This window comes from Scophthalmus maximus, chromosome 9 (genome assembly GCF_022379125.1).
Source record: "Scophthalmus maximus strain ysfricsl-2021 chromosome 9, ASM2237912v1, whole genome shotgun sequence".
In the NCBI taxonomy this organism is placed as follows: domain Eukaryota; kingdom Metazoa; phylum Chordata; class Actinopteri; order Pleuronectiformes; family Scophthalmidae; genus Scophthalmus; species Scophthalmus maximus.
In genome coordinates, this window is record NC_061523.1 from 13,841,061 (window position 1) to 13,855,173 (window position 14,113).

General features: G+C 41.2%; 1 protein-coding gene across 2 annotated transcripts; it reads left to right on the forward strand.

Annotated features, from left to right (window-relative positions):
* Positions 1-1,038: 1,038 nt before the first annotated feature.
* On the forward strand, positions 1,039-13,352 carry cabp2b (calcium binding protein 2b). Of its 2 annotated transcripts, XM_035649504.2 has the most exons (7): positions 1,039-1,149; positions 1,757-2,026; positions 10,577-10,607; positions 10,707-10,841; positions 12,245-12,354; positions 12,709-12,856; positions 12,954-13,352. In XM_035649504.2, the coding sequence occupies exons 1-7, from the start codon at positions 1,066-1,068 to the stop codon at positions 12,977-12,979; spliced, it is 804 nt and encodes a 267-aa protein (XP_035505397.2). In that variant the 5' UTR covers positions 1,039-1,065; the 3' UTR covers positions 12,980-13,352. The 2 variants fall into 2 exon arrangements, with proteins under 2 accessions (XP_035505397.2, XP_035505398.1); XM_035649505.2 differs by lacking the exons at positions 1,039-1,149; positions 1,757-2,026 and adding an exon at positions 7,156-7,589.
* The last annotated feature ends 761 nt before the right edge of the window (positions 13,353-14,113 follow it).

A 14,113-nucleotide genomic window follows, 5' to 3' on the forward strand; every position in this document is an offset into this window, starting at 1 on the left:
CCATGCTTGCTGGATAGGATTATGCATGCAGGACAACTCAGAGGTGATATGTAAGCACACAAAATAGTCTTTCATCATCACGCGCTGTGTCCCTCTCCCTCTTTCTATCTGTCCATGTCACTAAACAAATACCTGACCTGGGCACCTCTGAAAAAATCCAATTTGTGTTACAACAAAGGCTCCAGATATGACAGGGGGGGAGGACAGGAGATTGAGAGCAGATAGGCCGAGAGAGATAGGGAAAGGGGAGAATGACTGACAGGAACACAACGTTGACAGGAAAGGGGCAATGGGAAGAGATATATTGCGAGAAATATATAGATAAGTAGAAAAAGACACGACAGGACAACATTTTGACTTGGAGATGTAGGGAGCACTAGTGTGTTGCTTAAATGATTAAATTATACCATGATGAGAGAAAAGGTAGTTAAAACAAGGAGCCCAGGCAACAGGAGGAGTGTTCACCTGTGAACGGGGGGAGGAAGATACGGAGAGAGGGGGGGGGGGGGGTCGACGTGTTACAGGTATAACGGAAGAGAGCTGAAGTTGGGAGGTATAGAGTGTCACATAAAGGACCAAGAGAGAGCGAGCCGGGCCAGAGGTGCAGGAACTCTATCCCAGAGTCAACACAACGGCTGATGTTAAATAAGCTCCTCAACCTTGCGCGCACCTCGGAGAAATATTGAGAGAAGCACAGTGCAACCCTGAGGAAAAACAACAGACCAGGACTGAGAGCGGCGAGGAAGACAAGCAGGAGAACATCTGAGCTACAATCTCTCCTGGAATGCCTTCATTCTTTCATTCAGTTTTTCTTTTCCTCTTCTAAGCTTGGAACAAGAGTAAAGGCTGCCACTGTATCGAGGGAGCAATATTTTTAAAAACTATTTTGGAAGAACACTGACCAATCCCTTGAACTCTACGACTGGATTTGTTGGGAATTTTAGTGGATAGAACGAAAGGCAGCTACTGCAGCAGAGAGGAGACCAGGGGAGAGGGAAGAGAGAGGGTGAGGGAGGGGGAGGGAGAGAGAAAGAGAGAGAGTTTATATACACCCGCAGCACCGAGATGTTCATGATCATTCGAGAGCCGTCGGCCGCTGGAGGCAGTTCTGCAACGATGAGCGCACCACCACAGAGGAGCGCAAAACAGGTGTGTGTGTGTGTGTGTGTGTCCCCCCTCCTCTCTCGTTACTGTACATGTATGTGTACAAAGTATTTATGTGTGTAGTTTTCCCTGTCATCTGTCTTCATCAAGACATTTTCTTATGCTTGTCTGTGTGTCTATATGCAACTGTATATACACACATATAGAGCTTATAATTGTGCTCCACTTAACTCAGTGTAAGTATGTGGTGAGTTTCAGACTCTCCACATTGGTCCAATTGCTACATTTTTAGATAAATATTATTATTAGATATTCTCTTTTATTTGTCCAAAAAACTCCACATGTCATAATCTAATAGACCCCTCTTAAAGCCATTAAGATATTTGAAATGCAGCTTAAAATTGTCTTTCACAATTTGCCTTTTTTGTAATATATAGAGGTCATTTGGATAAAACCACATCAGAAATGACAGTGATAGTAGTTACAGACAATAAGTACGATGAGATTTTAAATGGCCACATGTTTTGATTAACATCTGAGGCATTCAATTCTTAATTATGCACCTATGTACATATAATTAAAAAAAAGAATAAAGTGTGTGCAATAGTCTTGATGTTATAATGATGTGTTTGAACACACTCCACCTCCTCAGGTGCAGGCTGCCATCAAGAGGAAGGTGGAGAAGCAGAGGAAGCGAACCAATGGGCTGGGAGGAGGCGGTGGGGATGTTCACGCCCCTACTCCTCATCCTGCCTCCCATCACAGATCCAGTCAGTACCCCCAGACGATGACAACGGCGGCCACCGAGGACGGAGAGATGCTGGAGGAGATGATGGAGGGACGACAGAGGAGAGAGAAGGAGAAAGAGGAGGAGGCGGAGCCTGTCGACCTGCTGCCCATAGTGGACTCTGTGTTTGGACAGGTAGGAGCATGTGTGTGTGTCTCTGCATGGTGCATGCTTTTCTTTATGTGTGTGTGTGTGTGTGTGTCATGCACACAAACATACAAGTGCAAATGCAGGTCCCCGTGTGTTGTCCAAACTCGCTACGACAAGTGTTTCTCTGCGTGCTGGCGAGACTAGACGGAGGGAGACTTTGAGAAATGGAAATTTGGTTGCCCCCCCTTTACCTCGTCCAACCGGTTGTGTGTGTGTGTGTGTGTGTGTGTGTGTGTGTGTGTGTGTGTGTGTGTGCGTGTGTGTGTGTGTCCTGGTGCTTCATCAAGTTCTCCAGCTGATTGAATGTCTCGCCACTGACTTGACTGAAAACCTGAGCCTCCAGTTGAAATTTAACGCCCTGGCTGTGCTGCGTTTTTTGTAAATATCCATCTCTCCCACACAACTGACGTCTATGATCTTACATGTCAGCAGGGCATGAGGTTAAATTCACAAACTTTAACCATTTTGCCTTTAACCCCACATCCCTCGATGGGAAATGCTACAAAATAGGGCTAAAAGGATAAGGATGGCGATAGCGTGTGCTTGTGCAGATTTAATCTCCTTTACTTTTGGAAACATTAAGTGTAATCCGTAACAGATACGGCCATAGTCAGCCACAGATCTGTTCAACACCCTATCTCTGCAGCCATTGTATCAGCTCGGTATCGCATCACATCCCATAATTCACATGGTAAGCAGTGACACATGACACGGCACTGTAGGCCACACTACTGCAGCATCTGTCATCCCGGGGTCAGACATGTGGTATTGTTTGTGTGACAAAGTGCTGAGTTTTTGTGCTTATAAAAACAAAATCAAAAGAGATTACACAGAAGTTAAAACCCCTTTCACTCAGCTTCCTGCTGCTGAGTCACTCTGGATGCCTGTTTGGTTTGTTTTTTTCTCACATGAAGAAAATAGTCACATCCACCCAATCACGTCAGCAAACTCTGAAGGGGGTGACGATGAGCGAGGCTGAGGTTAGAAAATATATAAATATATAGAAAAAAAAATGATGTCAACGGTGATGCAAGTGATCCAAAATAGAAAGGATGGCTGAGTGAGTGGGAGAGAGGACTGAGTCGACGAGGTCTGGACAGAAGAGGAGAGAAGATTTATCTTCTCTCCCATTAATTATTTCATGAAACAAACATGGATACAAACATCACATCACAACCAAACAGCTAACACTTTAATTTACAAAAATCACATGAAATCAATAAGATGAAATCTCCAACACTATAAACAATTATTTAAAATCTGCTCAGGTTCATTCAGATTATGCATATCTGTAAATACATTAATAATTTGTAATTAGTATTTTCTTTCAAATCACTGTAAGTAAAATTTTTGAAACATTATAAAATAAAATAGCAATAAAATGAAATTTCATTTCTACTTGCTAAACAGCTCTACAGCTGCTACTTCATACTTCAGGGAAATATTGTACTTTTAGTTTTAAGTTTTTTGTTCTGCCAAAACAAATGATCAACAAATAAAATATGAAAAATGTTTTGTTTAAATTAGCCTATATAATATAAAGTATTTAAAATAGCAGTAGTAGTTGTATGTGTTATTTATTTTCTTGACAATACTTTTGTGCTACAATGACTATTTCTATATCTACTTTTACTTGAGCAAGAGATCTGAATAAATTCTTCCATCACTGCCTCCTTCCTTCCTTCCTTCCTTCCTTCCTTCCTTCCTTCCACACTCCATCTATCCTGTCTTTTCTAGTCTTTCTCTGATTGACAGCTCCTTTTACTGGACACCAACTGATATCTATCACCAGATCAGAACACACACAGACACGAACACACACACACACACACACACACACACACACACACACCAGAAATGCATGGTTCTGTCACAAGTGTGTGTGACTAAACCACCACTGCTAGTGTGACTGTCATTCAATGCTGATACCTGGAGACAATCAATTTGAAAGTAATCGAATCCGAAACCGAGTAAAACAAGCCTCAGTGTGTGTGTGTGTGTGTGTGTGTGTGTGTGTGTGTGTGTGTGTGTGTGTGTGGACCAACAGTATCTCCTTTGTGATTGATTGAAACCATCAGTGAGAGAGAATCATTCTGGTAATCAATCGGTCTTAGTGGTATCAGTTGTGTTTTGGGTTATTCATGCAGTTGCTGGAGTCAGTTTTGTTGAAAACACAATCATAAAGGGGGATGATGAAGGAACTGTGTGATGTGAGCCAACAGTTCTTCACCGATGAAACCAAACCGACTGAGTTTTTTTTTTATTTTGTTCAAAAACTGGTTCAGAAGTTAAGAGTTTGGATGAATATGGGGGATTGAGATAGTGGCCACTTTATAAGGTACACCTTTACAATGTAGTGCAATTCAACAAAACAGCTTCGCCACAAAGTAAATTTTTTATGACGTCTATAATATTTATTAATTCAATAATGAGATCATTGGCGTTGTAGTGGACCACATTTTATCGAGAGGTGTTTCACTCTTTGTCCTCTCCACTTGCATTCACGAATCGGTAGGAACTGAATATAATACAATCCAGTATGACACCACCACTGACTATAACCTCAATGCTAAAACGCATAATGAAATTAAAACTGCCATAAAAGTGTCAGAAAATATTACTCTGAACATTGCAGGCCTCACAGAATTTGAGGGAGAACAGCTGTACCTAATAAAGTGGCCATAGAGCAAACGCCTTCATCATATAAATGAAATGACAGTGGAAGTCAGGTCAACATGACCTTTGTGTCTGACCTTGTGTTTTCTGTTGTCGTCTTATTTCAGAGGTTACATTTTAAATTCAGATGTGCCATGTCTCCAATACATAAGAGGGTATTTAAGTTTCACTCAATGCAAATAATTACACGTTCAAGATTAGTACATTTTATTTGAGGCAAGACAGAAAACTGACATTGGCGTCAGCAAAATACAGTATATTGTAGTGAGCTGGGAGGAACTGTCCGTTTAATCTCTTGCTTAAGGAGGATTTGAAAGAAACTGTAGCCTGCTCTTTTTAAACTCGGGGACAGCACTCTGATTTGTCTGCAGGCTACAGCTAAAATCACTCACAATTAGAGTTTTGTTATTTTTAAACAGTCTGTTTCTACTTAAGACCTTTTTCCTGTAAATGTCATTGACAGTGTTGCTGAAGTCTCAATCTGTCCAGAGGTTCCGCGAAAAAACAGAGGGTGACTGAATCATGATTGTCTGAGGTCTCCAGTGCAGCAGCAGCTGTCAGATTCAACTCAGTAAACAGACCGGTCCTACAGTGGCCTCTGGTGGTGACTGCTGCTTATTACAAGAGACCTACCGGGCTGAGAGATGCCAACGTTCTGTTTCATCGAATGATATATGTTCGATATTATGATCCAAAAAGAGTTTTGAGCTGCTCAGGTCAGACTAATGTGAGGAAAACTCATTAAGCATTTTTTTTAAAGGACCTGAACTGCACACTCCTTTTACTTGTGTAGCCTGATTACTCAGGACTGTGCGGTATCATCACTTTGAGATGATAACCTATCACATTCTCCACAGTGTGTTCGATTCTTCAAATTTTATTAACACGTAGATATTGCAGTTTATCCTCCATTGTTGGCGTCTCTCTTATTAATACCTTTAACGTGACGTTGGCAGGCCAAACTACACGTCACTGTAGCTATCGACTCTGTGATTGGTCTAAAAGGCAGACTGAAGCTAGCCTCCCTTTGGACCTTTTTTTTAAACTGTCAATTAGAGCACGAATTCTACCTGACAACAGCAATGAATTTAATTCTGATTGGTTATTATTTTTCGCCAAGGGAGGCAAAGCCGTTTCAGCCCCATGGTGGCTGAGAAAATTAGAAGGGAAGGTCTTAGCTGTTAAACATGGCGTTTCCCCCTGTTTTTATAGCAGCAAATATCTATTTATTTATTTTTCTTACCGTAATGAGAACTAGCTACAGTTACAATTTATTTAACATGTCTTTGACTTCTGAGTTTGGCTCATGTCCCATTCACTAACATGGAGGATGTGGACTTTATGACATGTACTGCAGCCAGCCACCAGGGGGCGATCAAGATGATTCACTTTTAGGGAGCTGTCATGTCTCACACAAACACACACACAAGCTGTGCTGTCCATATGGGTGTACTTTAGTGAGCAAAAATACCAGATCTGCTTTGAGAGGGATTTGTTGACAGATGCTTTGTACGAGCTGAGTCGATCACTTAACACTGCACTCATAACCTCAACTTGTGATTTTAACGTTGTCAGTATTTATTATTTATTTACTCAATGAGCTAAAACCACCTCAGACATGCTGAGCTGTCTGAGGTGCTGAGATGACTCTGACACCAGTGACTGATACTATGGGTCTTGCGTAACATCCCTTTTCACCGAAGCCTCAAAGCTCACTTTCTTGTTAGTTTGAGGGTTAAGAAGAATTTAAACTGTGAAACATCTCCAGTGCATGTGGAAAACAAAAGCAACAATCAGTGATTTCACTTATAAAGAATCAAGAAACCAGTTTAACCACCATGGAACATAATAGTTATTGGATTTGAAAATTAAATGTTTCATTCAGTGCGAGCCCTTTTTAGATATGTATTTTCTTTGTTCTTTAATGTGTCCAGCTTTACAAGGTTTGTAATTCATATTGGTGATTTAGATTTGGTTTGTTCTTGTTTAGTTTCCGTTTATGCAAAATGTTTCTTTTTTCTTTATCCAAGGAAAGTTCAATGGAGGGCAACTGCTCTTGGTGGTAATGCAGTGTTTTGAAGGATCCACAACCAAGTCCTGCTGCCCTCAGTTCAGCTCTGGTTGGATATGTTTATTACTGAATCAATACATTTATATTTTTTCACAAGTTAAATATACAGAACTCAAGTTGAGGTCCTTCTTTCTGTTTCCTCTTATCCATCTCTTGACTATATCCCTTTCCTGTTTTTCTTTTTTATCACCCCTTCTTCCTGTTTAATCTAAAATGGTAGGGATTAGTCCCTCTCTGTTTATGTCCTCTTAATTCTCCCTCTAAAACTCCTCATACTGTAGATGAAGTCATTTGAATACTGATGCAACATGTGATCGAGAGAGAAAAGGGAGAGAGAGACAGGGAGAGGGGAGGTGGGGATTAAAAGCGTTGATCGGTGTGAAGAGAAGAGAGTCAGTGATGCTCCTGCAGTGAACTGACACACGATTGAACTGGTTTAAATTGGAGTTTCTTCACGTTGCTTGGTTTTGTGCCCCTTCATTCGGTGACATGTCCTGACTGTGGATCTTCTGATGACTGGAGTCGGTCAGGATTGCTTTTGCTAGGATTAGAGCGGGTCTTCATCTCTGTCTGACAAGTAGCAACCAGCATGGGACACCCAGAAATGTTAACCCTGACTTCAGAACCTGTACCCGAGCTGGTCCTCTGAAGCCTATAGAGGCAGATGAAAGGGGGGAAGAAGAAATAAAATACACAAAACCGAACAGAAGAAAAAGTGAGTGACAGCGAGAGAGGAAGGAAACGGATGAGATTGTTATGGGCAACTGCACCAAACCATCTATGAAAGATAAAATGAAGAAGGTAAGAGTACTTCTTCTCATCTTTGTTAGACTTGTTGGAAGTCGTATATTAATAATTTACACTTGCACCTTGAATGGTTAATTTTTGACCTTTGGAATCAGTAAACATAGCAAAATAATCCAAGTTCACTGGTCCTCTTGCTAGTTTTGGGAGCTTTGTAAAAAATATGTCTAGTCCTATTTTTTATTCACCCTTTTCTATAAATCGAGGACTGGCCCCAGCTTCCCCACGACCCTCAAAAGAGAAGTGGTATAGCTAATGGATGGATGGATGGATATTTTTGTAAATGCAGGAAACAGCAAGTATGTGTGGTGAACTTGTTTGTTTTTTTAACCGTCTCCTATAAAATGTCTCCTTCAATGGTAGTTGCATGAAAGTTCTTAATGCTAACTATGATACGCAAAGTTTTAATCAAGGACACTCTTTGTAGCCTCCTCCTGTAGTAGTATTATGTACTGACACAGGACGTCAGTCATTAGAGCAGACACTTCACAGAAATAACTCAGCGAGTGTCAGCGGTGTAAGACTAAAGAAGGATGGATACAGAAGGTGGAAGCTGAGATCAAGATGTTTTTTTCCCATGTGTGGATAATATCTGATGTGAGCGGATTGCCTTGAAATAATAAGCAGCTTACGTAACCCAGGCTTACAGCCACACTCTATCTAATGTTTGCATGACTAGAAAACAGAAGGTCTTAACCCTGTTCCTTGAAAGATATGATTGTGTTATTTTTGTGTGAAGACGTCACTCACGGAGACGGTGTGTGTGTGGTGGGTTAACAGCCCGGTCTGTCTCTAAAGGGGGTAATGGAGGGGCCCCTCCAGGGTAAGGTGAGGGCAGTGGGCCAGCAGGGTCTGCAGCCAGAGGGAGAGGAGAATGAGGACGTGGACGATAAGCCGTTCAAGGAATCTTTCGGTGCACTGGTGAAGAACTGCAACATGCTGCACAACATTGTGGGCCCGGCCTGCATCTTCCTTAAACAGGGCTTTTCTCAGACGCTCGTATGTACATATACACCAAAGTGTGCACACTGTGTCGTCACACAACCCCGGTGCAACTTTTTCCACTCATTTCGAGTCATTTCCCTCCTCTCATTGTGGCTGACCCTCCCTGGCGCTCGACACCGCACCAGCTGCAGTCTACCCCCCCTCCCCCTGGGTCACACGATCAGACGATCAAATCTCTTGGCACCTCACACGCTCAAAGAGGTCAATCGTTCACTTTCATGAGGAAACTATTGACTGGCTCTGTGGAGCTGCACTCTAAAATGTTTGCCACGAGATGATGTGGAGGACAGGGCTGGATTTCCAGCCAGATTAGTTTAGTTCAGTAGTTTGCTGTCATTTGAATAATTTCTAATTTCAGAGTCAATAAACTAGAAGAAAACAAACAAATATAGACTGAGAGCTCATTCACTGCACGTCCATACACCTGCAGCCATGCGCCTATTGGAAGGTACTTTCTGTCAATTTCTGTATCCACACATTGCCTACCTTACTCTAAATGGGACAATCATTGACTAAATGAACACCATGCTGTATTGGTGAAACTAGAAATTGAGACCATAAACTCCTCAGGAAAATGTTTACTGACGTGATAAAGCAAGTGAGAAGTAGAATCATTTTTCTCATAGAAACTGACCAGTGGCTCTGACTCTGCTGGTCATTCCAGAGAATACGGCTTTGAAGCACTTCAACTTTGGCTTTACTTTACGGACCCAGTGACTACTTCCATTTTTATATACAGTCTATGGTCAAACTCCTATTTTCTCAACCTGTTTCAGTTAATGTTATGCTGATACCGATTCCTGTACATTGAAAATAATTAATAGTCTAGATCAATATGGTGTTTAATATTTACCCCCTAGTCTATCCCTGGTTAAGACTTCTAATATTCTAATAAATTCTAATAGCACTTCACTAAAAGGCTCATGTAGTTTCCAAGTCCCAAAAGGAAAAGATAATCTCTCATTAAAAGTGCAATATTCTGTGTTAATATCAAACTTGCTTAAAATGAATTCTTGTCAACTCATCAGTGTTTCCCAATTAGAGGATGTTCTATTGTGATTTGGTTTGAACTTGAGGTTCAGTCTGTTTAGTTTGTCATGTGAAAAAAAAAAAGTTTCATCAGAGCAACCAAAGTTAAATGAAATGATCTCAAAGGATTTGTCCCGGTCCCCCCCCCCCCCCCCCCCCCCCCCCTCCCTCCCCGTCCAAAGCTCTTATCCTAACTGAGTCACATCTTCCATTGTGGCAGGCTTGCGTGCGAGCTTGAGTGCTATGTGCATCTGTGGATATACAGTGTGCCTGAACAGTGGACATGTGTCCCAGGATATCTTTAACTAAACCTCCGAGATCTCCTAATCTCTAAATGTTTGTTGCCTGGCAACCGCCCTCAAATAATCTGGTTACCACTCGTGTTTTATTCAACATGAATTTTCATATATATATCATCATGTGGTATAGAATTTAATCCATATAGATTTAGACAGATTTCTGGTGGGTCCAATACAGTTTACTGAACACCTGCTGTAACTGCACACAGCACTAAATCACTATCACTTCTCCTCATCCTTAAAATGATGTGAAGTATAAAGCCCTGGATGTAATACACGCGATCAGTTCAACTGCATTTCATCCATCCTCTAACTCTGTAAAACCATATAATTGAAACTCATAATGGCCAGTCTTCATGACTTTTGTCCCACTCAACTAAAAACGTGTATTTCATAATATTTCTCACTCGTTATTCTTTTCTTTCTGTGCAGTTCTGATCATTTGATGCTCATGTGTTTCATCTCTTCCCTGGTTCACTTGCCCTTGTGTTGTGATGAATGTGTGTGTGGGTGGTGTTGTAATGGTGCTGCTTTAAATCCATAAGTGTTTTCTTCTCTGTACTAATGTCAAACAGGCTAAACATTTTCAAGCTTGTGATAGAGGTTTTGTACAGTGACAGGCTAATGTGTGAAACCTTCCTCCTCCAACAGGACAGAGAGCTGAGACCAGAGGAGCTTGATGGTGAGAGGATTTATCTGCTGCACATCACTGTGTGATTCTGCTCTATAGAGACTCGATATGACGGATGACTTATTCATGTCAACATGTGTTTTGTTTCAGAGCTCCGCGAGGCGTTTGTGGAGTTTGATAAGAATAAAAAAGGCTACATCAGTCACAAAGACCTGGGGGAGTGTATGAGGACCATGGGATACATGCCCACCGAGATGGAACTCATCGAGCTGAGCCAGCAGATCTGTGAGTGGAACCGCAGCAAGAAACAGAACAGAACAAGAACAGAACAGAACAGAATGGGAACAGAACAGAACAGAACGGGAACAGAACAGAACAGAACAGAACAGGAACAGAACAGAACAGAACAGGAACAGAACAGAACAGAACAGAACAGAACAGGAACAGAACAGAACAGGAACAGAACAGAACAGGAACAGAACAGAACAGAATGGGAACAGAACAGAACGGGAACAGAACAGAACAGAACAGAACAGAACAGAACGGGAACAGAACAGAACAGAACAGAACAGAACAGAACAGAACGGGAACAGAACAGAACGGGAACAGAACAGAACAGAACGGGAACAGAACAGAACAGAACAGAACAGAACAGAACAGAACGGGAACAGAACAGAACAGAACAGAACAGAACAGAACAGAACAGAACAGAACAGAACGGGAACAGAACAGAACAGAACAGAACAGAACGGGAACAGAACAGAACGGGAACAGAACAGAACAGAACAGAACAGAACAGAACAGAACAGAACGGGAACAGAACAGAACAGAACAGAACAGAACAGAACAGAACGGGAACAGAACAGAACGGGAACAGAACAGAACAGAACGGGAACAGAACAGAACAGAACAGAACGGGAACAGAACGGGAACAGAACAGAACAGAACAGAACAGAACAGAACAGAACAGGAACAGAACAGAACGGGAACAGAACAGAACAGAACAGAACAGAACGGGAACAGAACAGAACAGAACAGAACAGAACAGAACGGGAACAGAACAGAACAGAACAGAACAGAACAGAACGGGAACAGAACGGGAACAGAACAGAACAGAACAGAACAGAACAGAACAGAACAGAACGGGAACAGAACAGAACGGGAACAGAACAGAACAGAACAGAACAGAACAGAACGGGAACAGAACAGAACGGGAACAGAACAGAACAGAACAGAACAGAACAGAACGGGAACAGAACAGAACAGAACAGAACAGAACAGAACAGGAACAGGAACAGAACAGAACAGAACAGAACAGAACAGAACAGAACAGAACAGGAACAGAACAGAACAGAACAGAACAGAACAGGAACAGAACAGAACAGAACAGAACAGAACAGAACAGAACAGAACAGGAACAGAACAGAACAGAACAGAACAGGAACAGAACAGAACAGAACAGATCAGAACAGAACAGAACAGAACAGGAAGAGAGTGAAAACAGAACAGAACAGAACAGAACAGGAAGAGAGTGAAAACAGAACAGAACAGAACAGGAACAGAGTGAAAACAGAACAGAACAGAAACGAACAAGAACAATAGGTGCATTAAATACATGGAACTAATTAAAACAACATGGGTTATTTTTATTATAACAATAAACATTGACTTGGGTCTGTGTCCTGTAGGTGGAGGTAAAGTGGACTTTGAAGACTTTGTGGAGCTGATGGGACCCAAGCTGCTGGCGGAGACGGCCGACATGATTGGAGTCAAAGAACTACGAGACGCATTCAAAGAGGTCAGGATGTACATACTGTTAGTTAAAGTTGTTTGTTGATGCATAGAGGCTTTCGGTATAGCTCCTCCTCTGCTTTTCCTGCTTTGACAAAACGACTGCTATGAATCTGACTCATACGAGAACAATGAGGAAACAAGAGTGCATGGCATGGCTATCAAACTTCAGACGTAGCAAAGTCTGCACACTTTTTTGCGGTTTCCAAAGGAGGCCATGCCAGAAAAAACTAAGAATCACAGGACAATATGAAGGATTTGAACAGCTCTCACTCTGTGAGGAGGGGGTGGCCATGCAGTTTGTAAATTTAAAAGAGGTGCAATGCAACACGATCCTGACTGACCCTCTCTTTGTGTCCAGTTTGACTCTAACGGTGACGGTCAGATCAGTTTAATGGAGCTGCGCGAGGCCATGAAGAAGCTGATGGGAGAACAAGTGACCAACAGAGAGATCAATGAGATCCTCCAAGACGCCGACCTCAACGGAGACGGTCTGGTGGACTTTGAGGGTAAGAGGAATTCTCGTGGCATTTATGAGACATCATGAAATATATAGTATAAAATACTCATATCATTGTCTCACTCTTCTCCGTCATGTGTTTTCAGAGTTTGTACGAATGATGTCCCGCTGACCAGCACAGATGCCCAGGTGTCAGACGGACGACGGACATTATGCAACTGCTGGAAAAGAGGACACACTGCACACGTAGTGGACTTTCTTCATCTGCTCTTAAGAATATGCATCTAAATATATATTTTTATATTAAAAAAGGGGAAAACCACAAAGAAAATGCTTTGAATAGAACATGACTGTCCACATCTGAATGCAAGGTGCAACACAAAGATAAAACATTGAAACATATCAAAAGCTTCATAGATATTCAGTCTTTTAGGTGTACTTTTTTATATCATATTATTTATTATATCTATTCAGTTTCTCCTTTCATTTTAAAATCTTGTTTGTAAAACTGTTACTTTTTTTCTAATTAAAGAAATGTACAAAAATGTAATTAATGTGCAAATGATTCCGACCAGGTGAACAGGTGAGTCATTAAACCATAACCAGACAAGAGAGAAGCTTTGTTGCTTATTGAACAAGAGGACACACTATGCATAACCATCATATTTTCCTAAATGATTGATAAATAATTGATATATAACCTAAATATTTCTGCCTCTAGAGTAAAATGTAAACTTTTTTTTTCCCCTTTAATACTTACCTATCTTTCCTGCAAGTCATAATCAATCTTGAGTGGAGATGAATATTAAACATTCATGAGAAGCATTTCTATGAGGGACATTCCGGAACTGCTTGACTAATTTCTGTTATGGTTAACTTTTATCTCGTTCAAACTGCAGTTGGATTGAGCAGCTTTTACTTTAACCTCAGGACTGATGTCCGTGATGTTAACATCTGCGTTCGACAGTTAGAACTGACATTGTTTCAAAGGATGATATTAGAAACCGTGCGTCTTTCCATAAATTTAGATTTGAGGTGATCATCGGTGAATGAGCATGTATCTCATCTTCAATTCAAAATAGACATAAAGGCTGAATATGTGTTTCCTGTTTTTTCATGGAAAGCCTGTTTGACACAATCCAGCATCTATGTCACATGATCAACATCATAGGTCTTTTTACTATACATATTCTTTTATACAATCTTTTTCATAGCTGACAATCCCAGTATTTTAAGCCCCATTAAGTACGAGCAACAGGACTATTATTATATTATGTGTTATGTGTCACACAAGTAACATATTTCA

Coding starts and splice junctions, on each gene's coding strand:
- cabp2b (XM_035649504.2), top strand. CDS start 1,066: ATGTTCATGATCATTCGAGAGCCGTCGGCCGCTGGAGGCAGTTCTGCA. Junction 10,608..10,706: donor GAGACCAGAGGAGCTTGATG/GTGAGAGGATTT, acceptor GTTTTGTTTCAG/AGCTCCGCGAGGCGTTTGTG. Junction 12,857..12,953: donor CGGTCTGGTGGACTTTGAGG/GTAAGAGGAATT, acceptor ATGTGTTTTCAG/AGTTTGTACGAATGATGTCC.